We start from the raw sequence: 25,746 nt of genomic DNA on the forward strand, positions 1-25,746 counted from the left end.
AGGTCACTGCAAAGCATGACTTACTGGAGTTGTAAGAGCTGTCCCCATCGGAAACTGTTCTAATGAAACGGGGATGGGAAGCACAGCGGTATCAACACTGCAGGCGTGCAAAACGAGATACAGTGTAAACATGGAACAATGGTACTGAAGTGACCCGACAGCTGTACCAAACTTATAATGCAGTGTTTAACTACAGGGAATCTAACACCAACACCACTCTCTTCACTAAATTCAAACCAGAATAATATAAAGATTTGTTTTCTGAGGAGGGTGTCGCCTCGAGAGGGACCATCTCAGAGCTCTCTGCAGGGCACTTTTGACTTGGAAAAAGTATGACAATAAAACATGGATGAACTTGTGTTTTTTAGCAACAGAAATTGGGAGTCTCTTACCGACTGGTTTCTTGTCAGCAGGCTGTTCGAGCTGTCTGAACACACTGTACTTGTCTCCAATATCTGGACCACAACAAATCAAGGGGAACGCAATCATTAACAGAAAATACACTTGCCTTAATGCAGCTTAAACACTAATACTAAGTTTAAAGGTAGTTAAAAACGCGTCCATTAAACTGACAGCGGCCTCGTTCAAGCTACTGTGGAGTTTATTTCCTCTAGATCACAATTTAATAAGACTTAAAGTTGCAGTAGGTTGCCTTCAGAGATCAGTTTTATATTTTAGATGTAACAAAAAGGGGCTGTAATGTGATAAAACTTGCATCTGTGAAACGGCTTGCTCTATTCCTGATCTGCGTCACGGTGAAAATGTTTGGAAATGCATTTAAGTGAAGAGATATCTGAGGTCATGGCGTCACTCTTTTAATTAGTTATCTGTTTGTGTGTGTGTGTGTGTGTGTGTGTGTGTGTGTGTGTGTGTGTGTGTGTGTGTGTGTGTGTGTGTGTGTGTGTGTGTGTGTGTGTGTGTGTGTGTGTGCTTTAATTTAACTGCTTTAATGTTTTCGTCCCAGGTGTAACTGGCTGCAGCGTTTCATGGAGGACAGACAATATTTCGAACACTGCTATGTGAGGTAGAGAAGGTACCTGAGGCGGGTGCTGCCGGCTCTGCAGGCTGATCCACAGACAGCTGCTTGAACACAGCGTACTTATCAGAGGACATGACGGCAGCAGAGGAGGAACCAGACACTGGAGTCAGCATGGCCGGGGTGCTGCAGGGACATGAAGACTATTGTCAGGCGTCGTGAAGAGTTTAAGTTCAATATCAGAGTTTAATCCCAAGAACATTTGCCCTGGGGTTGGAAAGTAACAGCTTTTTTTCCTAATAGCATTTAGTGTCCTCTTCTCCATTAATGATACTAAAATAACTAAATTGCACCTACAAAGACAGCTCATCACGCTGTGGAAAAACCCATTTAGCAGCTGATTTAACGCCCACTAACTTAACGTGTCATATCCTGTTTAATTTAATTTATATAAAATTCTGTTTTACTGGAGGTTATGTGCTAGACTGTTTCAGATGCCACGCAACCACCAAAAATCCAGGAAGTTACTGGTCACAGACAAAAAAACACTTTAATTAGCGGTCTCATTAAACAAACAAGATATTAGACATCAATTCATTGATGTTAGATATAACATTTTAATTAGTACGCAAACCGATTTATATATATATATGCTTTAATCATGCAAATTCTTTCATTAACAAAATCTGAATCACACTTGAAAAGAGTCTGTGATTTAATCTTCAAATACTGCAAATGTTTTAACAATTTCCAATTATTTGAGATCTACAAGACATTAAACTCTGTGTGTGTTTTTAATGAATGCACCTTCACCATGCACCTTTGAGGTTCTGCCAAATGGCACTGAGTCCAATAAAAGCAGCTTTGCTGTGGAGTTTGCAACTGGAAATCCTTTTAAATTAAAGTTTTTAACTTGTCAACTCAAAATAAGTTGCATAAAAAAACAGTTTGACATTTTCAGAAGTGCATTTATTCACTGCCTGGCAGAGAGTTAGATGAACAGATCGGTGCAGCTTTCATGGCTGCCTGTTAAAAACGAAGGTACGATTAGTTTGAACAAAAACTGGAAGTTAAGGCCATGACGTTCGCGTCTGCGTGTGAGGTTGTGTTTTTTGTGACTGCGTGGACTGTACAGGCATGCTGACTGCACGTGTCTCAGGAAAGCTGAATGTTTTTAGGAGAAGCATTCTGAGGAAAGTTTTCTATTATCCACACTTTTATAATTCATCAGTAAAAGAGAACAAGGACGCACAGATGGCATCAAACTCTTGGTGGGGAATCGCCAAAACCCTGGGGAGACATGAACATGCCTGCAGGCGGAAGTATGTCATCATCCAGACTTTTTAAATGCCCATGCATGAAACGTGTAGCATGTAGCAGACTGATGTGTTCCCAATTTGTAGTATTAATAGAACAACACTTAGGTCCCCTGTTTGCCTTCAAGTCTGCATCGGACGGCGCATGCAGAGGCGGGAAAAAAAAAAATCAATTCTTTAGCATCTCTAATATTCACTAATTAACATGTTATATGTGCTTATTCTGCACAAAAACCTCCATTTTACAAGGTTTATGTTGCCAGGAAGCAACTGAAGCCCCCAAAGGGAAGTAAACAGTCCCAGCGAAGGACTAGTCTGGCACATAACCAAGCTGTAGAACTCAGAATATTATTTGTACACGATAGTATTTTGTAATTGTTGTTAGTTTGTGAGCTTCTGAGGTGCTGTACGCGTCTCATGTTACCATGGGACACAGCTAGGCTAGCTGTTTCCCTCCGTTTCCAGTGTTTGTGCTAAGCCATGCTCACTGGCTGTACGAGAGCAGCACCAATCTTCTAATCTCAACAGAAAACAAATAAGTATATACCCTAAAATAAAACTTAGAATATAGACCAATAGTGTAGTACACATTTCTCTGATAACATACAAGAATGAAGCACTGAGGAAAATCATTAAACTCCCAGCGATACCGTTTTCTCAAAGCCCATTTTTCTGTAAGACATCTGACAGGAAGTTAGGGCTGCCAGTTCAGGCTGGGAGCCCAATTTGAGCTTTTCAGCCTCTCATTTAATTAGAAAACAATCTTAGACTGTGGGAAATTCTTGTTTCATCGCAGAAACTGTCAGGAGTGTGTGATTTTAGGGGAGAAATAGGAAAGAATTATAAAACGTCTTTGCCACTTAGATTCTTCAGTTCTGCTTTCTCTTTGTCTTTCAGCAGATAAATTACCTTTCAGCTTCCTCTCCCTGAAAGTAGTCTCTCCATAAGGACATAGAAAGTAATATAAAAAATGAGCTTATCTACTGTCCACTGAAACAAATTCATTAAGAGATGACCCAAACTCATTGCCATTCTAGGGAAGTTATTACAAGATATTAAGACAGCGCATCTGACTGTAAGAAAGACAATGAGAGACTGAAATGTTATGCAGAATAACTTGGCTATAAATAAGCTTCCAGAGTTGAATATTAAAGGCTCACCACTGCATACATTTACATAACTTCTTTAGGGCAGTAAGATGCAGAGCAAATAGAGACAGAAATAATGAGAAACGTATATTTAGTGTTAGTGTCAGCTTTTTAAGACACACCTAATTATATAAGCTAGAATTAAAATTAATGAATCCTTTAAACCTCCACTGAACTGATGGCCTGTACCTGTTTTGGTGCTGTGGAGCGATGGTGGGAGGGAAACTTCCTCCTGATTCCCCCTGGAAGTCAGTGAAGGTGTGGTCTCCTGCTCCGGCCTTCGGAGCCTCCTGAAAGTCTTGGAAGTCGTCGTCATCGGCTTTTGTCCCCTTTGTGAACATCATGTTAGTGAGTAAGATGTGCGATGGGATCAACTGCAGGACAACGAAGAGCTAAAAGCGCTGCCGTGTTACCTGCGCAGGAGGGAAACTGGCAATGAAATTTGTGTTTGCGGGTGGTTGACCAGGAGCTGCGGGTGTCATGGCCATGACTGGTGGTGCTGGTGTGGGCATGGCCATGGAGACCGGGGGTTGGGTCATCATGGGCTGTTGGTGCTGGGGCATGACGGGGGCCATGGCCATCGCCAGGGCCGGCAGGTTGGGCACTGGTGGAGAAGGAAACTGACTGAGGATTTCCACATTCATTGCTGGGAGGCCGTTCTGAAACCAAGAAAATAGATATTTCATGTTTTTCTTACTGTCAGCAAATGAAAAGACCAAAACCCCAAAAACTAAACAGCAGTATTATAAAGTATTTCCGGTGTAACCAAAGCACAATAGACAATAGACAATCTGAGCTCAGCCCGGTCTTTTAACATCTTATGGGGTCGTTAAGACCTTGAGAGTCGTCGAAGAACCTAAATCAAGTCCAGTTACAATCAGTTGACATTTATATATGCCAAAAGATTCTTTGAATAAGTTTTGGTAAAAACAACAGTGGCAGCTTTTTAGGGCATTTCTCAGCTTTATAAAAATGAAGCTGTATGGCTGTGACGGCCTTAAAGATTTATGTTTTCAGTGGGATAAAATAAGCACGGGGCTCTATGAGGCACAGACAAGGTGAAGAAGTAAGCAAGTACTGAAAGAGAATAACACATTGTCTCTGTTTTAATGGGTGTTTTTGACAATGAGAAGATACAGAACAACTGTCTATACTTAAAAATAAATTTGTAATGTTTCATAATTTTATTCTGTTCCAATGTTGCAAATAAAATCATGTTTTTATAATTTTGCTTGAGTTGATTAGTTAGAAAACGAGCTGCGTCAGGGCACAGTGGCCTTTCAAAACATATTTAATTTGATGCCATCATGTATTAACTTGAAACAAAAAATAATGATGTTTACATATAAATTATTCAACACAGTCAAGTTCTTTACCAAGATGTCACTGGCAGACTCAAACTTTTCTTCCCCTCAAAGGAGAATGCACCTTGTTTTGCCCGTGTTTTAAAGCTGTTGAAGATTTACATCTCCAAAGGTGTCTTATTATTCCTTGCATGGAAGCAGTGGCATGCAGAGTTTCGTGAGCTGCCTGCAGATTTGCATCCTCCCAGGGGTGGCGGTGACAGGCCCGGGCTGAGGATGATAAGAAGCCTCCTGCCTCGGCTGATGGGGACTCGGCCATATATTGGGCTTACAACGCTTCACAAGCCTTGGGCTGATTCACAGTACTGCTTCGTTCTCCCTGTTCCTAGTTAAGCTCCTCTAATTTCAGAGTGGAGTTTACGGGTGGGGGGGGGGTGTAATTAGTGAAGTCATTCTATGTGGATAATTTGTTTTGACTCCAGTGTTTACCTGTGCCACACCAATTAGTGCAAGTACAGTGTAAAGCTCCTCCTTGGTCAGCATGCCAGGTGTTGTGCGGTTGGCTGAAGCCCAGATTTGCCCCAGTGCTTCCCTGGGAAGACCTGATGACATTAATATCGGGTAGAGCTTGGCTGTGTCGATCCCTGCCGGAGTCATGGTGAATTCAAGAACCTTCTTGAACATTTCTGAAGACAGAAAAACGGAAGACATCCATGTATGTGGTTAAGTTAAACTAGGAATCAGTACAGTGCGGTGTAATTTCTTCGCACAAAATACACTGCAATGTCAAATATTATTAATATTATCTGAAACATAACGCCGGTTGTTTACTTGAGTAAATGTTTACCTGGAACGAGGCTGTCATTGTAAAGCCAGGCTGGCAGCATGGGCTGGATGTGCTCTTGTTGTGGATACACGCCAACACCTCCTGTCACACGGACAAACACGCACACAGACACAAACACAGTTAGATATTACAGCAAAAGACTTGTCCTGGCGTACCATTTGCCAAGCCTCTTGGCAGCTGAGCCCTGCTTGTATCGAACTCCATAAAAATCATGCACCTGATGTCTGGAAGGCGCGGTGCAGATGTAACGCGCCCCTGCACTGAATCACAAGCGCCCTGCCACGTCAGACATCTATAAATCAGTCTGTGAGTCACTTCTAGCCAAGGACAGGTGAGAGAGGAGACTGCTTTATCAAAAGAAAGTAACTAAAAATCAAATTTAACTGCTGTCACTGACCTAAAAGATTTCTTTCTGAAAATAAAATAACAAGCATTTCAGGAAAACAGTATTGCTCATTTTGAGTCCCTAATACCGTGTGCAAGGCATGTGTTTACTCAGGCAGCCACTTTGCACATAAAACACCCATCAGTCTTGGGCAATGAAATGGATCTTATTACAAATCTCCCTTGTCTCCGTGATGAGCCGCTATATTTCCCTCGATGACATGGAGGACATGGACACAGACAAACAAACAGCAGCACAAAGGAGTAGCGGAGCAGCATGCAAAATCAGCCTTGGATTACGTCGGGCCCTGGTGGATCCTGCCAATCCATGCGCATCCCTGTTAAACCAAAGCAGACAGCATGCGCCAGAGGTCGTTCTCTGAGAGGGAGTCACACAGTGAGGGGACAGACGGACACTTATTTAGTCAACAGGTATTACCCAAAGACTTTGACAGACACAATCCATTTCCACAATGTGTGCAGAGAGTACGGACATGACAGGGCTCCTCTAATAAGACAGAGGTACAAAGCGGGCAGAAATGAGAGCAGAGACTTAAGAGAAGATGTAAAGACACCATGAAGGGTACCGAAAAGGCCCCACCTCTCCGTAATCATCTCGGCGGCGAGGAAAATGTCAGCTTGATTTCATTTAACAGCACACAGGCTACAATGGGATGATCACCGTCTAGAATCTGGTATAAACCAATCAAAGAGTAGATTAAGGTGCTGGAAGAGGTACAGAATAGTTTTTTCAGGGTTAGAAATAATGAAAGTCTTCCTCCGGGACGGTAAGAAAACTACTGCCTTGATTGTGTGTTAATGCTGCAGCAAAGCGAGGGAGAGAAGAAGCTATGAAGTCCAATGAACAGGCACTTCTCTCACCACCGTCACCACTGGTTTGAGGAGACGAGCCGGTGTCTGATGAGGGCTGGTTGGGTGCCGACACCGGGGCCACAGGTTGCTTTCCTGCGGTGAAGACACAACTCAAGTCCTCGGGGGCTGCAGCCCAGTTCCTCGCTTTCATGCTGGACTGAAACTGAGCTGAAACTTTAGCTCTAGGAGACATTCCAGCCAAACTCTGCCTGGATCTAAAGCTAAACTGGGCCATCTTATCAGCAGTAAGATCGCATGAGGAGAAGAGCTTCTCTTCCAAGGACGGGCCTAGAGGGGTGGATGAGGAACAAGCTTCTTTAACACACACCAGCTACAGTCCAGACTCTACGTATTTGGGCAGTCAAACAGTTTGGCTCTTCAGTTACTGTGTTTCAGCAAATGCAAGTTAAAATGAAATAAAGGACACTACATTTAAGTGCCACGTCTCACATTAGAGTAGATTTAGATCATTAAAAGACCTCTGTGTGAAATGTGATGTGTGACATGACTGAACCAGCCAGTAGTAGAAATGAAAGGCTTCTACTGAAGTTGTAGACCTCTAGTCTGAGCTACTGGAGCTGTTTTCCTATGAGAGGGTCCCAGTTTTGTTTATATCGAGGACGAGGACGCACACGTATTCATGGGCACGGGCACTAATTTACTTTTCAACTGTTTCAATTATAAAGGCCTTTCTATGTTAAGTGCCCTGAGATAGAGATAAAACTGTAATGGATGTAAACAATCTCTTCAAATGTTTTAGGAAGAAGAAATGCTCTCACCATGTTTGTTAGACAGCAAGGATACACACAATGAATTTTAGGGATTAAGACTGAATGGAATCCTGACTTTTGGTTTGTTTGTTGTTGGGGTTTTTTGTGGTTTTTTGTTTTTTTACAAGAAACCTCCATAGGGCCTGTTTAAGTAGCTTTAAGGAGATTATAAGTTTCAACAAAAATCTCACACACCACACTAACAAATTCAGTCACAAATGTTTTTGTTGAGCTGACAATACCAGGCAATTTAGCCGATATTCCTCTGATGGTACAAATAAACACTCCTCTTCAAGCAAAACTTTCTTTAGTGCTTACTTGAGCAGCCAAGCATCAGATCTTATTTTTCTATGGTTTATTATTTATGAAGCTTATGAACTGCAACTCCACTCGTTCGCATTTGTAGTCTCAGTGAAATATTGAGGTGTCACAAAGTTTTGCACCTTTGATAAAAATTTACTTTGGGCTTATTAAATATCCTGATTACCGTGTTTGCATTTGTTTTTAATGTCACACAGTGTATAATTTATGCACTATATATCAGGCCCAGTTATATTGTTGCCTGCACATAAGACCCATAACTATGTCAAATTTCTTATACAACCTGCAATTTTAATTTTACAGCATCAGAACAAAAGAAAATCGTTCTTCCTCTTCACTCAGCAGAAATCCATCCGTCAACCGTCTAATCTACTTATTTCAGCTGTTGCTAAACTACTTGGTCAGAAGTGTCTCAGAGGATTGGGGGTGAGGAGGATTGGTCTCTGGACAGGCGATCTTCAGACAAATGTCACTCACACTCTGCACACCGAAAGCTGTCACAGAGCAGCTGCTCATCCCCGAGATTACATTGCAAATAACACACGGCAGCGACACTCCTCTTCCAGCACACCGACCGCAAATGGATTCATTATCGGTGGAAGATTCAGCTGCTACATGGGGGGGAAAAAAATCCAGAAACATTCTGTCTTTCTAATGATGAAGCAAGTGAGAGATTCATATCTATTGTGCATCCTTGTTTGCCCGGTTTGTAGTGTCTGCTTGCTTTAAAGGTTTAGGTAATGATCTGCTGTGCTGGCTGCATACTCTCACACTGTAACGCAGGCCAAGACCAACTAAACATCCAGAAGTAACCAGTAAAAACATTCAGCGATAAAAGCAGCGCTACACAGGCTAAGTGGAAATACTTGAGTATAAATTATGGGGATGGGAGGGGAGTTCTCAACGAATCAAAAGAAAGGTTACCTTGAAATGTGGATTGGGAGCTGGTGTTGGCAGCAGAGTGGTGGGTGGCAGTGGGAATGGACATAGAGGCAGGGAGGGACTGAGGGCGGTGTTGTGAGGAGGGGAACGACGATTGGTGAAAGTTGGAGGAAGGGAAAACATTTAAAGGTCCCTGAACAAAGTCACTAAAGTCGTCATCATCCTCAGAGAAACCTGTGTGGGGGGGGCAGAGGGTGAAGGCTGGAGGTGGGCCTGAGAGGAGAGGCCGGAGGTGGAAGTAGAGGAGGAGGGCGGAGGGAAGGAGGCGGGGGCGTCTACAGGCCCTTGAAAGTCACTAAACTCGTCATTATCCTCGGTCAAAGCTGGGGGGGGGGAGTGAGTGGTGACAGACGGGTGTGATGGCGAGGAGTCTGCAAAAATGAAGAAATAATGATGATGGCACAACACACGCTAAAATGGAGAATGAATTCAGGGCTGCACATTGCAGGAGTGAGATAACAACTACTTTGTGCGAGACCAGAAATTGTAGAGCTGCAAATTCGAGTTAAAGCTGTTTAATATTCAGATTTACTAAAATGCTATTTCAGTTATTATCAATTGTCAAAACTGCAGCGTTTGCACAAACATCAATGTTGTATAAGTAGTCTAAGCCAGACGTTCCCCGGCTGGATAAAACTATAAATCTTGAGATGATTGATGGGAAAGAGGCCATGTGATTATCCAAATTAAACATTTTAAGAAGTTTTCAAAATCATTCTTTGCAAATTCAGACCTTTTTGGACAGTGAAATATGATTTCACAAATCAAAAAGGTTGGGAACTACTGCTCTACATCGTCATATCTGGGTTTGTTTGTCAAGAGCAAGCCTACAATTTCCTGAAATGCACAGGATTGAGTTAAGTGAAGGAACTCTGCTAAAACACTACAAAGTAAAACAAAAATTTAAAAAAAATAAAAAAGTAAATGGTGAGATTCATAAAAAGATGCCGTATCAAACACACAAAAATTAAAACAACCAGAAAGTGATACTGACAGGTGTGAAGAGAGAGACTGGAAGAACAATAAAAAAAAAAAAAAAGAAAGAAATGTGATGCCATCTGTGTTGCATATTATATAGTAAAATCACAAATTTGGGCATTTTCAGCGCAATAATCACGCTGACCGGCCTCTATTCCAGTTATTACTCTTAGACGGAGGTGTTTTTAGAAGAGCTACGGAGAAACACAACAGGAAAAAAAAATGACAGGGATTCCAGCTAGGAGCATTCAAGTGAAAGTACCTGGCTTCTTGGTCTGTGATGATGGAGTGGGGTGCATCTTCGCGTCTCTGCTGAAGCCGTCCAGATTACCTTTGATTGCCTCCAAGGCGTCATCACGGCTCTTCTCCCCTGTCTGAGTACAGCACAATAGTGCATGAAGTGACCGGAGGGTTACAGAGATGAGCGCTGGACATGCCTAGCAGAGATAAACAAGATGTGCAAAGAGAGAGAGAGACTGACCTTGGGTTTGACACTGCTGAGCAGCCTCAGCTTCTGCTTCTGCTCCTCGAATTGTCTTCTTTTTCTGTCCTCCTCCAGCATCTTTTGTTGCTGCTCCAGACGTTTTCTAAAGGCAAGAAGAGAAGAATAGAACATACAATTTTGTTTTAAGGGGCTGGAAACGCACTACTTGTTAAAACAGCTAACAGGTGAAGGTACATCTTAGAGAATGTATAATTAATTGGACAAAATCAACATTTATTTGACTTGAATGTAATTAGGGTTACAATGAATCACTTGAACCATTGAGCTTTACATATAAACAAAGTATCGAGAATCATATATGGATTTATTTCAAATAGTTCTCCTCATTTTTGCTCAAGAGAAGAAAAATGGGAAACAACACTTCGCCACAGCAATTCTATGGTTAGAGTCTTAAAGGCCTTAAACACCTGCTTGCTCCCTTCAAAAAATCATATATTTAATATGGAAATGCAAACAGAAGGATAGAAATGTTTATGAAGACAAAGTCCTAAAAATGTATTACAATTAACATGAACGTATGTACAATATACAGAACAGTGAAAAGGTTTTAGGCACCAAAAGTGAAGTGAGGAATTAAAAATAATGTCATTAATAGTTTTTGTTCATGTTGCCTTTGTTGTTAGGTTGGTGAGATGGTTAGCGACAGCTTGATAAAAACGCGTGCTCGGCACCCAGTAATGTTCAGTTCTCCGAGGTCGGTACCAAAACAAACTCAGCTGTGGTCCAGCTCAGCTTGGAAGCTACCATTTCTTGAAAGTGGATGACAAATGTATGTCCACTCGAATTTATGTTCAGAAGGAGGGCATACAGAGACAGAACACAGCCGGGAAGTGATCGGTTTCATTGTTTACATGTATAATGTTTCTTTTGATCAGTTTATGAAAAGGTTTAAACTACTTGTGTTTAACCCATTGAAATCAGTTTGGCCCTGTGTATTCTGATTGAGGAGCATTTTTGCTCTGTTTGGCCTTTTAAACCTATTTTAATCAGAACATTCGGTTCATGTAACTGTGGCTCGTGTCTTCTGTCTGTTTGTGTGATGCCAGACTCTTGTGCCAGAATTTGTTGTAGGTCTATTTGTTCTTTTTGCTGAAGGTAGTTTTTAATGTTCGGGTTTATTGCCACGCTGCAGAATGAATTTAGTTTTGATCCAACACCTCCTTGATTTCAGTTTGGACCAAAATATTGATGAGCCAGCCATTATTGCCTTTTCCAGAGCCACAACACTAGTGTTTGCTGACAACATCATTTCTTTATTCCATACATTGTTTTTCCTGGCTGTATTGCCCACATGCAGATATGTGCATTCATGCGTACACACACTGGATCCATACAAGCACACACAGAGAAGGATAAAAAGATGTCTTACTGGTGCTCCTCAGCCATTTGTTTCTGCATGTCAGCAGTGTACTGGGGTCCTGCATGTCTCATACCCATGAACTGTGGCTGACCCAAGAACTGCATCCCGGGGGCCTGCATCCCAATCGCCATCCCACCCTGTTTGACCCACCAAAAACACACACACACACACACACACAAAAAAAAAAGCAGCTCAGACATCTCATTATCATTCCCACTGTCTCCATTCAAATGCTCTTAACAAGGGAAGGGATGATTACATTCATGGATTAAAGTCTTGTTAAAAATCACACGGCTGCAATAAATTCCTGTTAATGTGCTGATATTTAAAACAGTTTGTGAAGAGATTAATGTGGAAGCAAATGGGGTTAAGAGGACCCCTAAAACCAGGTTTTTACTTGAATGAATCAGTTAAATCAACACAGCAGTGTTTTAGCATTATCCATTCATCAATGAAGCCACATTTGCATAGTTTGCTAAAAATGCTACAAATGCATATGATTTAAAAAAATAAAATAAAAAAAATAAAAATCTCCTTAGGGATCTATTAATATCCCCTCAAAAACACATACAAACACAGAATCAAGCGCAGCATCATAGCCAACACGGATGCAAAAAAAACCTCACCTGCATGGAAATGGCACCCGGGGGCATCTGCCCCCCAAAGTTCATTCCCATCATGCCCTGCATGTTGGGCTGCATGACTGGAACCATAGGGAAGCCCTGTTGCTGCTGCTGCTGCTGCTGCTGCTGCTGCTGTTGCTGTTGCTGTTGTTGCTGCTGCTGCTGCATGGGGACCATGCCTGCAGAAACAAACACTGTTAGGATATTCTGTACACATGGCAAAGTGTATACAATTACTGTCATATAGCATGACAGTAAGTGTAATTTAAAGTATACTGAGGAAAAGTTAATACAAATCTGGAGTTAAAAAAAAAAAGCCTCCAGAGTCTAGACATGATTCAATGTTGCAAATCAATTTCCTGGACAGCTGGAAAAAGATACAGGCTCGGCAACAAACAAATCTGCTTTTCTGGTGACTAATGTGACAGCTTGGAGCAAAACAAGTGGAGTGGGGGGGGGGGGGGGGGGGAACCAAAAAACTGGAAAAGTGTGTGTATATTTTTACAGACTCCGTGTAAGCTGACAACCAGAGCTGAGCAGCCAGCTCTCCTGGTGGAGCCTCCAGACGATTCACCATGCTGGGGTTCAACTGGGCTGAATAAATGGCTTGTTTAGACGGCTGCTCACATTCTAATTTCGTCGGACTAACATAACATCGCAAACAGGAGCATGTAATGACCCCTAAGAGATGCTTGTCCTGGCGTTGAGTGGATGGTTTATCGGGAGTGTTGCTGCAGAGTGAGCAGCCTAAAAATGACAAGCACGCACAGCTAAATGACGGCACATCCGAGGCCTGCAGCGCACAGTGGAGGGGAAAGGTAGCGAAGGAATGAGCTGCAGTGAGATGAAGCCTCACCGCTGCCTCACGTGCCTGATGAGCTGTGGTGATCTTAAGATGACAGGGACCAATTATTAAGAGGAAAGTAGAATCATAGACATCTAGTGTTAAATCTTTAATGCAAACATCTAACCTGTGCGTGTCCTGCGTCAGCGCATGATCAGTTGAAGTGCATGCTGTGATATGAATCTAACTGTTTTAACAGGGTTTGTTTTTTTTTATATCCAACTGCATTTAAATGTAAAACAGTTTTGAGATTTTTCAAAAATGAATCTCTATATACTATCAAGAGTGTTTCAAAAAGCAAAACTCCGGTGTCGCTGATCAGATTCAAATTCAGAAAAAATTCATTTATTTTTCAATTTTCATTGAAAAAGGAGCCTTGTTAAATAACTAAAAATGACACAGCTTGGAGGAATAGGTTGGTTGATATTGACTGCAGAATGACTCACCCTGAGGCGGTCCCAAGCCCCCTCCAACAGGATACATAAAACTAAAGGAAAAAAGGAGAAACACAAGTATTGTGAGATTCAAATGAAACCTTAAGTAAAGAAACAGCATCGCGTGTGCTGCAACTACTGCACATGAAATAGTGGCAGATGTTTGTTGTTATTTAGCTGCAATAATAACTTTAAAAGCGAGGCCATCCATACAAGACAAATGTATGAGGTGGAAGAGTTATAGTGAAATAACATGAGAAGCTCTGTTTGATCGTATTTTTGAAAGCTTCTTATGTACAAATTCAGTCCAAATGTTTCACCTTCAAACGGTTCTTCGGTTGGATTTTAGTCCACTTTTTTGTACAAAGTGAATTCAATTTAAAAGACACAGAAGAACAATAGAATAAAAGCCTTGTTTGCTCTTCATAATTGTGCTTTCACATCTACTTAAAAAGGACTTTCAGTTCAGTTTGCCAAGTCATACTACATAGTATCTGTATCTCATTGCTTCAATGTGTTTATTTCAGAGACTGTCTTCATAAAATGTTTGTTGTTGGTAAAAATGACTTTGACTGAATAATGAACAACCTTTGCTTTGTTCTACAACCTCGAGGTGAATTTTTACACACTGATCCTTTGAAATTTTTACAAACAGCATCAATGTTCGCGCCAGAAAAAGCAGGAGGAGAGAAGAGGCTGCAGACGGGCATGCTGTCGTCTGGTTTCCTCGGGCGTCTTGGACTCCGTCACCGGGTCTGTGCTGAGAAACGTGCCTTTAAGGAACAATCAGAGGAATTCTCTACAAGTCGGCCAAGTCTCTCCCTCGCCGCAGCCAACCCACACAAGCCTTCAGCTATTTGTCAAATAACTTATTACAACTCAGTTCTTCAGGCTGGAGCCGATGATGCAGAGACAAACAGAAGACAGATCTAGCCGGGGCCTCTGCTCCTCGTGACTCTCAGCTAAATCATCACTAATGCAAGAGGTGAGTGACTTCATACTGAAAACATGAGCACCAAAGAAGACTGGGCTAACAGGAGGGAAGCTGGGAGCTCAGTTTCAGACAGCGTTAACATTTCTAATGCAACAATCAAGTCCCCGTGGCAAAGATTTTGGACTTCAGTTTGACAGCAAGTGACAATTATTTATTAGCGATTAAACCTGTCAATCAGTTTTTGAATAATAAAAAAAAAAAAAAAAAGTGAAAATGCTTTGTATAATTTCCATCCTCTTCATTTGCTCTTTCTGTCTCACCAACACTACAAAGCCGTCCTGTGAGGTATGCAAGATAAGATTGATCCTGGTCATTAAGAGCGTTTGTATGAAAGTAGAAAGATTTTGAATTCTATTCTAGTTTTCACAGTAAGTAAAATGTTACTGTGTAAATATATGGGTCTGATTACGCTCCATAAGGACTCGTTTCCAGTAATTGCATCTGACTGGGCGTAGACATCAAGTACATTTTCAAAAACATTGTACATACCACTGGCCTCGTATTGTGAATTAAATTTGTAAATGTCATACTTTTTCAATCAGCATTGACCACCCTGCGTGCCAAAACTTAACCACATTCAGAAAAACAACCTACGAGCAAGAAGTCAAGGTTGCCATTAACACGGCGCTGATGTAATAGGACTGGTGTTAGCGTCGGCGATGATGCCTGACTTAGAGGGTTTCAGAGTCTCACATCTGCTCCCTGTAAGATTTTCAGCTTAACACGCTTTCATAGGAGCAGCGCACCACTGCAGCCCACCATCATTCAGCAAATAACAGGACATCGTGGCAGAGCAGATTAACATGGAAGGAGATAAGCAGCGATAGCAGCTGTGGACAACAGGCAGGCCAGTGCCTTGTAAAAGGCCTATAATCGTCCCAACAGCTCTGGTCACACTGTTTTCAACGCTGGGAGACCGAAGGCAGGGCTTCAGTCTACGTCATCATCTGTGACGCTGACATGATTTCTGGATTATGCTGAAACTGAAGTGCAGACTGTAACTGAACCGGTCGTTACTTTTGTAGGATTTTGTCCTGGGACAACACATTAAGAGCTCAGATGATTAGATGTCAAGCAAAGAATTTTCTGATTTCAGTTTTATTTGCTGTTTTTCTTGGTTTTATATCATTGTAACCTGAATATCTTGTATACTGTTGCTGCAACAACAACAAAAAAAAAAAAAACATGAAGAGGTCACGATGGGACAATTTGTCACCACAATTTATAGACGCTCACTAAGTCTCTTAATTGATTAGTCAATCAAAATTAAGTCATTTTTTAAGGCAATTGCAAAACTTGTGCAGGCTCCAGATTCTTAACTTAAAATTATTTCCTGCATTTATTTTTCATTTATTACAGTAAATGAAACGTCCTTGGGTTTTAGACTTTTTGTTTTACTAAACATGTTTGTTGTTTTGAAGACACAACTTTGGGGGCCTAACCGAGACATTTTAGGCTGCAACTTCATCTTTGAGAAACGCTCATCGACATGTTTCACCAGTTTCTGGCATATTAAACACCAAACAGCAAATAGATTGATCTACAAAATATTCCACAGATCAATAAATGATAAAAAAAATAATCATTAAATATGCGGCCTCAGTACAAAACCCTTCGTGTATTTGGGAATTTACAAGTAAACTGTCGTCAGTGAAGCAAGTAGAGACAAATTTCACCAAAAATGACAGCTGACAACAAGGCTGTAAAAGATTATATCAAATATATGAGCCGAGGTCCCAAATCTTCAACACGGTTGATTTTGCAGATTATATTTGTAGTCAAAATTCCAATTTTCAGAAAACACTTACAAAGCCGACCCTCTTAAAAAAAAATGCACTCCTGACAAGTACAGTTATTACGATCATCTGACATCCATGAGGTCAAATGTCTGACGATCACAAAGCCCGCTGAGGACAGACGATCTGCACAGAGGCATCGTGACATAACAGAACCTATTTCACGCATCTGTCGCGTCTCCATGGTGGAAACACATCCACTAATACTTTTGACTAAACTTATTTCCTTGTATGTATTCAAATACAGATACATTTCCTCCAAGAGCATAAACACTTACAAAGGTTGCTGTGACTGTCAGGTAGGCGTGTGTGTGTGCTGCACTACTGCTCCACCTCCTGGCTTTGCTCTCTGGTCTTCAGGCACATTCCCCACTGTTATTGCTGTACTACCATGTCCGACCACCATACGGCACTACAATTAACCCCCAAAACGTGTCTGAATGGGACTTTTAGTTGAACATTCGTGTGCACAAAATAATGGTGATGAAAAGATGCACACATGTTGGAGCAGACACGTCTGAAGCTTCCCACTGGTTCAAAGCAAAGCAGGGTACATCACAAAAGCAATATATATATATATCAATGAGTAAACATTTTCTAGAAACCAGTGGAGAGAAAGCAAACAAACTAATTTAAATGAATTCATTGCAACAACAAAAACATCTTGTAATAATCCAATATCGCCCACATACCAGAGAGAGGTGGTGAGGCAGTGGAAACAGCAGTGCTGGCAGCACTTTTTTTTTTCCAACTGCCCACACTCATTTACAGTCTTGATGGTTCATGTTTCACCTGTCGGCTCAGTATCACCTGGCTGGTGGAGATGCTTGTGAGCCGGAGCGTATTTATTATTCAGGCTGGTCTCATGTCAAATTAACGAGGCCGGACTTTTCATCTCCCCCTCACGCCATCATCACTCTGTTTTAATAAGATACCTGAACATCTCCTGCAAAAACTACCGACTGCGGTGTGACAGGGCTAATTATGTGACTAAATGTAAAAAGCAGAGCGATCTGACTCCTGAGCAGGAGATGAAACAAGTTTCTGCAGCTGGAGGAGGAAGTCTGAACTAAGTGAACAGCTTTCTGACACATCTTCCACAACCCCACCTGCTTTACCTTCTAAAATACTCAACAGTAAACCAACTAAAATACCTCCGTGGCGGCAGATATAACAACGAGAAAGTCCAAGCAGATGAGGCCAGATGTTTACACCATCAATCAGCCCTCCACAGGCCTGCCTACATAGGTGCTGTTTTTATACCAACGCTACGAGAGTTTATTCCTTCTAAATATATTGCGTTATGAAGCTGGATATCGGAGGCACCAGGTATAAATAACTTGTTACAGAATATATAACGTGTGAAACGTGTTAAAACAGGAACTTTTTTTTTTTTGGTCCACTCTCGGCAAGAGGCAGCAGCAGCGAGCTAACGTTAGCTGTGACACCTGACAACCAGCCATCTCATCTCATCACCCTGGCCTCGACAACAACAACAAAAAACGGTCTCTATCGCGATATTTGAGCTCCCGACGGGCGCTAAATGTGAAGCTTCGCGGCTCCAGAGGTGAATATTTCACGAACAAATTATTTTCCTCCCGAGAGAGTCGATTTTAAAAGGCTAAAATACCTGCTGCCTCCTCCGGATCCTGGCCGCAGCGCCATCTTGATAACAGCAGTCACTGGGAGGAGGATGACGTCAGCAGTGACGATGGTGCCGCTAATAAACGCGTGCCCTGAGCTTAGTCTGCCAGGTACAGCTGGCTGCGCCTGACAGACTGCGCCCTGTTGAAGACTATTTAACTTTCATTTAAGTCAAACTAATTCATGTGTTTGTCATAATAATGTATGTAAGTGATAATAATATCCACAATGGCTGACATAATTATAGAAGTAGTCAAATTTGGTTAGGTGTTCTTGTCGTTATAAAGGGAAGACTTCTGAAAAGTAGCCTGTGTTTGTTTCTCTAAATAGCTTGACATTTGTTTAATTCTAAATTCCTTTTATTTCAACAGAGCTCATGATGTAATTTGGAAACTATACAAGAACTGAAAGTAAAGTCAAAAATCGTGGTGATTTAATAATCTAATGGATTGTAAGAAGTAGAAGTTTGTAATGCCCATAAACAATTCCAGCAGTGTATACTAATGAAATAATTCGTCCGAGTGACCTTTTTTTTTGTTGTTGTTGTTGTTGTTCCTGTTGAATTTATTATTGCCAATCTTTTGTGTTAAAAGTTACTGTTGGCCTACATTTGCTGATGCATTTCCAATCCTGACTCTCTTCATATTTGTTTTATTATTAGTACACAATATTGGCTATGTTTTAATTTGCAAAGGATGTATATTTTTGTGAGAGATGTGGATATTACAAGCAAACACCTGCCCCCTTTCTAGTAGAAAAATAAGAAAAAGGACAGTAAGGCAGACAATATAGGTAACACACTCTAGAGACGTGATTGGATTTGATTATGCTAAAGAAAGAGGGCTGTTGGATGCTCGACCTGTGGCGGTAAGCAAACCTGAGGCAACCAAAAGGGCAGCAAATCCCTCTGTGGTCTTCTTGCTCGGTGCAATTCATGCGTTTAGCCAACAGATGTCAGTGTTTAGCTTTGTTTCTATCAACGACAAACTACTACCACCAAGTAATGTATCCTCTTCAGGATAACGTCTAACTTGTACATATTTAAAGAAATCTTTCAAGTGTGCTTGAATATCCAAACCCAGTAGGCTGTACAATTTATACAATACAAATTATTATGTAAATAAAAGGACATTTAAAATGTGTCATTGGAAGACTATCTCTGATTTTCAATAGTTTTGTAATTGATGTTTCCTGCTGTATTTCGACTCACCACCGCTGATGTCTTGTTCAACATTTTTACTGGCAGCCTGAAGTATTGAGGCCATTGTGCGTCCTGACAAAGTGTTTCAGTTTCATTGTTACATGGAGGACACGGCAGAGCAACAAGAAAAAGCCTGAGGCTTTTGTCTCACTGGGTGTTGTTGTGAAAGATTTACAGCTTAATGAGAGCCGTGTGAGTCAGCGGATGACAAGCACCGCTGCTATCCATCACCTGGTCGGCCCTCAACCTTTCCAACACCTCAACTCTATTCAGCAGCACTGATTCAGAGTCCATATACATGACAGAGGGACACATGCACCCATTTAGGCTGCAGAGGGACCAACAATTCCAGAAATCTTTGCAAGAAGCAGATGAAGAATTTAGTTTTTACTTATTTTATGGAAGTAATTAGTGGAAGGAACAAATTATTTCATCATCTAACAGTAAATAAGTCTCACAGAAAAGGACACTGAGGACACTTAGCAACTTGGTTATTGTTTCCATCCTGCAATTACACATGGAGATAATTTACACATGGATTCTGTCTCAATACTCATTTTACTTTCAGGCCAAAAAAAACAAAATAAATAAATAAATAAAAGAAGCCGGTCAGGATATCAAGATGTGGTGTCTGTATGCAGGACTACAGCTGAAGTTGAGGTCATTAAGGGTCATGAATTATATATTGTATTTCCTCTTTGAATTTGGGGCTTTATAGATGTCAGAAGACGTTTGATTTATAGTTGACCTAAAATTAAAAAAAATTTAGATTCTGGACTACTTCTATAATTTTTACATTTATTTTGAATTGTATTTGTTTTTGTGTATATCGTCTGTGTGTGTGTGTGTGTGTGTGTGTGTGTGTGTGTGTGTGTGTGTGTGTGTGTGTGTGTGTGTGTGTGTGTGTGTGTGTGTGTGTGTGTGTGTGTGTGTGTGTGTGTGTGTGTGTGTGTGTGTGTGTGTGTATTTATTCATTGCTCTTATTTTTTCTAAAAAAAAATTATATACATATATATTTGTACATTTTTTTCACATTGTGTGTACCTTTATTTTGTTTCTATGCTGCTGTGAAGACTACTTTTCCCCACTGTGGGATTAATAAAGTCTAAATCTATAATTTAATTAAAATTTATTCAAGTTTAATTAACTAACACATTTTGCATTTGTCCACTTGAACTGTATACCCAGCAGTGTAAAACAAAGGAAATATAAATGTGAAGTTGAATAAATAAGCACAATAATCACTTATTTATTTAAGACTTTGAACCTGTTTATGGGCCTATTTTGGGAAATGTGAAATATGAACATGTACATATTTTTTTACATACTTGTTTTTATTTGACAAAATATAACAAAAGAAAACTAATATAAAAATATAGATGAAATAACAATAACACCTATCTGTGAAAAATATTGGTGGTAACTGACAAAAACTCTGGAAATATCTGAAATATGGATAACGACTTACTATCATCACATCCTCAGTGATGAAGAATCTGAACAAACATTAAATACCAAATTTAAATACTTTAGACTTTTTGGTCGACACTCAGCTGTTCTGATGTTCGACTTAATGACCAAACATCACAATTTCATTACCGAGAGTGAAGAAAAGACTTTCAAACAGTATTTAGATAATTTACGTTGTTTTATAGAAAATACAGCCAAACAGTTGGCCAAAAAAATGCAAAAAGAACAATCCAAATAACAATAAATGTATTTGAGGACATCGATTGATGACCGTGATCATAATTCATGTTTGAATTTGTACATAAAATCTATACTTCTCAAAACTCATGTTCATGTCCCTGTTGAGGCTTTAGATTTTTACTGATTAGAATCATGATTTGCATCTTCCACAGAACTATTAATTAGCTGAAAAATTACAAAAATCAAAACTCAAAACTTTCTGATGAGGAAAATGTTTTCAATTTAAAAACTTTTACTAAAATGACACAAAATGTGCCCTACTTTACTGTAAATACATCTGCATCTGTAACTGCATCAATCTGCTCAGTGAATCTCAAACATCTGAGTTAAAAGACAATAATAATGGATAAAGCCTGTTATTTTTTGTTTGTGTGAGCTCATTACAGCTGTTTGAAGGATTTTCTGCTGCTTTTATTGCTTCTATTGAGACCCATCAAAGAGACGATTAGGCCTCGTCAGTCTCCCGTCTCCTCCTCTCCTCTCCGGAGCGGGGCCTCCTTCCCTGCTGTGTGTGGCGGGTTTAGCTGGAGGCCGCCCGAGTCAGTCAGTCCGTCAGTTCTCCCGACGGCTGGATCTGGACTGGTGGATGTGGGCAGCCCCCCCAGAGAGGCTGTCCGGCGAGGAAGATGAACATTAACCCAGGTCCCATTCCGGACATCCCACCATTCCCCATAAATCATTAACCCGCCCAGCATTGAGCCGGCGACAGCATCAGCATGACAACATCAGTCTGTCAGGATTCCTCAGGACTCTCAGATTTTCATCCTCAGATGCAAATGGAGTAAATTTATGAGAGAAAACACACTTTTACTTTTTGCTCTGAAACTCCACATGGGCCCCGAATATTTAGTCTAATTCCTAATAAAAAAATTAAAAAAATTTAGCTTTTCAGCTTTCAGCTTCATCCTGTCATAGTTTCTTGCAGAGTGACAGAGGGAATCTCCTCAAAACATCTAAATATTAAACAAGGTTTTTAAGTCAAGCCCGTGGCAAAAAGTTCTGGGTGAGATTTATTAAAGTCTGCGGTCTGCAGGTTTCTAACAGCTGCCTAGTAGTTTGAGTACATGAATTTTACTCTGTAGAGTATAGACCTCCCTAAGACTCAAACTTTGTGCCTTTTTAAATTTTACTTTGGTTACTGAAATATGACGTCATCATAGTGACTTATAACAAATTTTCACCTCTTTTAAATAAGCAGCAGTGAAAATCTGAAAAATGTATCAGTAGCAGAGTACAAAACATGAGTCATATCTGTGAATGAAAGTGTTTACCTTACTAATTTTTGTAAGTCATCTTCCTCCAAAGGCGCAAGCAGGAAGTAAACTGATCTGGTCATTTGACCTCTCATACTAATCACGTGACCTCAATGAAATTTTATGAAAGACCTTTATTTATAACATAAAAGTAAAATTTCTTGCCCAATGCCAACATCTGACTGAAAATCCCTTTAAGTTGTCTGAGTAATGTTTGAATCTGGCTGATATGAATTTGTGGAGTCTTGTAAACCCAAACTGAAGTCAGTGGGTGTAGCTGTGCGCCACAATTATATACTTTACATGCATTCACAATCTTAATGCCTGTTATACAAAGAATAAAGAGAGAAAATAGAACATCACTAATTCCACTATTTTACTTTGAAGGAAAATATTCTCTGCTGCTTCTTGCTTTTAATTAAATTGTATTAATTTTTACATCGCTTTCCTTTCAAATTTGTTTTTAGTAATTTCTAATTAAGTTTAAATGTCTGAAGCCTTGTCTTTTATAAATAGAAGTATTTCTGGTTTATAGGAAGACTCTGAACTCCTGCTGCTCTACAGACACTGTATGACTTTCTGACCCTTGATGGATATAAAATGAAACAACTTCAAAGTCTTGAAATGACGAATGCCCATCAATTGAAGAAGGCTGATCGATAAAATGAATTGAGATCAAAAGCCACCTACCTCTTCATGAGTGCAATCTGGCTGTCACTGTAGGTGGCACTGGCGTGGATGTGCGGTGAAGGCTGCTGATTGTTTCTGACTGATCTCCATGACTGTGCAGCAGCACAACAGAGGCCTTCTTGAGCGGGGCTTTTGATGGAAGAGTCCTGTCAGAGCAGCTCCACGCATGTGTATGTATATCTCGGTATAGAGGCTGGCGTAAACTCTGGTCGCAGTGACCAATTAGCCCTGGCAGAGAGTGGCCTCCTGACCCTTGACCCCTGCTGGGTAGTCTTATCCATTAACCCCTCGGGCCCCAGCTGGAGTTGATGTAGTGTCCTTTCTTCGCGGCGCTGCTAAACACACGGCCACATTCACCCCGCAGCTTCCACTTTCCGTCTTTTTGTGTCGCTCCTCTGATCCCCGCGAAGTCAGCTCGCTTCTCCTGTTGACCTCTCGAGTCCTCGGCCAAACTGAATCTGTGGGTCAACTTCCATCACAGCAGCAGATAAATAGTTATATCAGTCTCTAACAGAGCCTCTTCTACACTCTATCTGTCCTTCATCATACTTCTAACTATTCAGGCTGTGATTTTTTTACCTTGCTTACTTCTTCTTCATCATCTTCTTTATTTCCTGACTCTTTCTCTTTCTATCATTTTGTTCCTATTTTTCTGCTGAACTGTTAAAAGGGCATCGCCCTAAAAAAAAAAAAAAAAAGACATGTTAAGCCACCTTCTTTTTTATAAATAAAGGTTAAATAAATAAATTTTATTGACATTTATTGGAATAGATCCAAAAATGAGTTTAAAGTCTATTCCATTTGTATGTCATTTATTTTGGTAAATTAATAAAGGAGGCAAAATATCATGAAACAAAAGTAGACAAATGGTTGTACATTTGCTTTGATGTTGATTGACTCTCCATTAACATGACAGAAAAGATTTGATCGATTATTTAACTGTAAGAGGACAAACTGCTAATTCTGCTAAGCCTGACTTCATGATTTAATTATCTATTTATGATTTATTCTGGATGTAATTCATTAAATATCTTTACAACCAAATCAGAGTAAAAAACAAACTCTTTGTTGTAGATTTCAAATACAATTTTCAGTCTCGGATAACTTTTAATCATGTAAACTATTTTCTGAAAAGTACTCACCTGTTATTTGATCAACATGTTGAGTTGTAAAGAGTCAGTTGGTGTTTCATTAAAGCTTCTTTTGAACACCTCCATCATCCTCCAGGAAGTAGTGGCAGCACTTCAGGTGATAGCTGAAGAACTTCCACCGTCTTCAGGACAAAACTTCCTGTGAACAAAGAACCACGTGACTCCAGAGCAGGACAGTGTTACACCATATGGTTATTACCATAAACAGGATATTAACTTCAAATACATAAATATGACGTACGATATAAAATTCAGTTATCCTTAAAGGACTTTTATGACATCTTCAAGACAAATGCCACCACAGACATGTAGGACTCTACAGACTGTTAACACACTTCAACCTTAACCACCTTTTTTGTGTATCAGGTGATTAAATCGTAACCTGCACAGTTCAAAGCTATTTAATCAGTATTAAAAATATTGAGACACTACTACTACCGTTCAATGTTCTTTAATAAAGCCATAAATACAGCTTGTATTGCTGATACTGTTAGTACCAGTAAATGTTATACTGCCACTAATATCACTTTCAGGAGTTCAGCTTGTCAAGTTTCAAGGTTTAAATAATCATAATAATTACTGTGACCTGGAATTCTCAAATCTGATATTTTACTTCATGTTTAAAATATATATAGCCCATTTATTTGTGTGTAATCTATCATATTGGGGAGAAAAAAATACTTTTGCTCCAGAAAATAATTGTTGTGTTGATTATATTTCCCAGGAAGTAATCAGTAAAGTCAGAGAAAAACATCACAAAACTTACAAATAACTACTGGGGAAACTATAATCAATACAACAATTTACTATTACCACTAATTGTTAAACAAATATAAACTCATTTAGCACATTTCTAACAATTATTCAAGAGCCTGCAAATGAATGGAGTTTGTATTCAGGCTCCTATGCTGAATTCAATGTGATGTTTAGAGATTTTAGTGTTGTATTTCAAACTCTAACAGATGCAAATGAGCCTCCCAGTATTTCAGTTTATTTTGGAGAAAAGACTAAAAGAGACGTGATCAGATCTCCAGAGGCTCCCTGGGTCTCAGAATCAAAGGCCTTATTGAAAACCAAATCTAGCAACATCAGTAGATTACAAGGGTTTCCCCAGCGGGGCGCCATGACGGAAGCTGCAGGTCAACACGGGATCGAAAGCAGAGTCACTTGTATAAATCACAACTCTGTTTAGTTTATATAAAAGTGAAGTTGATGCTGAATTCCCTTAAAGAGCAATACCAGCGAGGACCACTAGGGAGCCCCTAGCGGCAACCGGTGGTATTGCAGCATAAGGGACCTACCTCCTCATCGGTCTCATTTTTCAGACCCTAAAACTACGTCCACTTTTATATACAATCTATGGTTCTCAGCCAGATTAACCCCTCACTCCACCCCAGCTCATCCAAATATGGTCACTTCTGGTAACTTGGTGGAGACCAAAAAAAGAGCTAAAAGGAAAGTGAGCGTTGATGTTATATTGATCAGTGTGAAAAATAAACTTTCCACAGGTTAAACTTAACAGGTGATAATATTATGTTTACCAAATAATGCAAGGTTTAATTGTAGTGAAACGTCGTTAGGATGAGGAATAATGGGCCAAAGATTATTAAAATTACAAGGGTAAATATGATACACATAAAAAATATTTGTAATTCAATAAAATCAAACTTCTAGATTAGTAA

At 40.2% G+C, this 25,746-nt stretch overlaps 1 protein-coding gene across 1 annotated transcript in view; it reads right to left on the minus strand.

The window, feature by feature from the left end:
• synrg (synergin, gamma) overlaps positions 1 to 18,103 on the minus strand; it is a 39,067-nt gene extending 20,964 nt beyond the window's left edge. Inside the window, 15 exon segments of the mRNA XM_069712336.1 lie at positions 393 to 455; positions 1,038 to 1,162; positions 3,630 to 3,769; positions 3,854 to 4,099; positions 5,234 to 5,430; positions 5,592 to 5,672; positions 6,858 to 7,136; positions 8,864 to 9,065; positions 9,068 to 9,252; positions 10,122 to 10,233; positions 10,341 to 10,446; positions 11,734 to 11,861; positions 12,351 to 12,526; positions 13,638 to 13,678; positions 18,046 to 18,103. Of these exon segments, the coding sequence (XP_069568437.1) occupies positions 393 to 455; positions 1,038 to 1,162; positions 3,630 to 3,769; positions 3,854 to 4,099; positions 5,234 to 5,430; positions 5,592 to 5,672; positions 6,858 to 7,136; positions 8,864 to 9,065; positions 9,068 to 9,252; positions 10,122 to 10,233; positions 10,341 to 10,446; positions 11,734 to 11,861; positions 12,351 to 12,526; positions 13,638 to 13,678; positions 18,046 to 18,080 (2,116 nt within the window). The 5' untranslated portion in view covers positions 18,081 to 18,103.
• Positions 18,104 to 25,746: the final 7,643 nt, after the last annotated feature.

This window comes from Brachyistius frenatus, unplaced genomic scaffold (assembly GCF_029030835.1).
Source record: "Brachyistius frenatus isolate BFR_SWC_R1_liver_20210118 unplaced genomic scaffold, ASM2903083v1 Contig_109, whole genome shotgun sequence".
Classification (NCBI taxonomy): domain Eukaryota; kingdom Metazoa; phylum Chordata; class Actinopteri; family Embiotocidae; genus Brachyistius; species Brachyistius frenatus.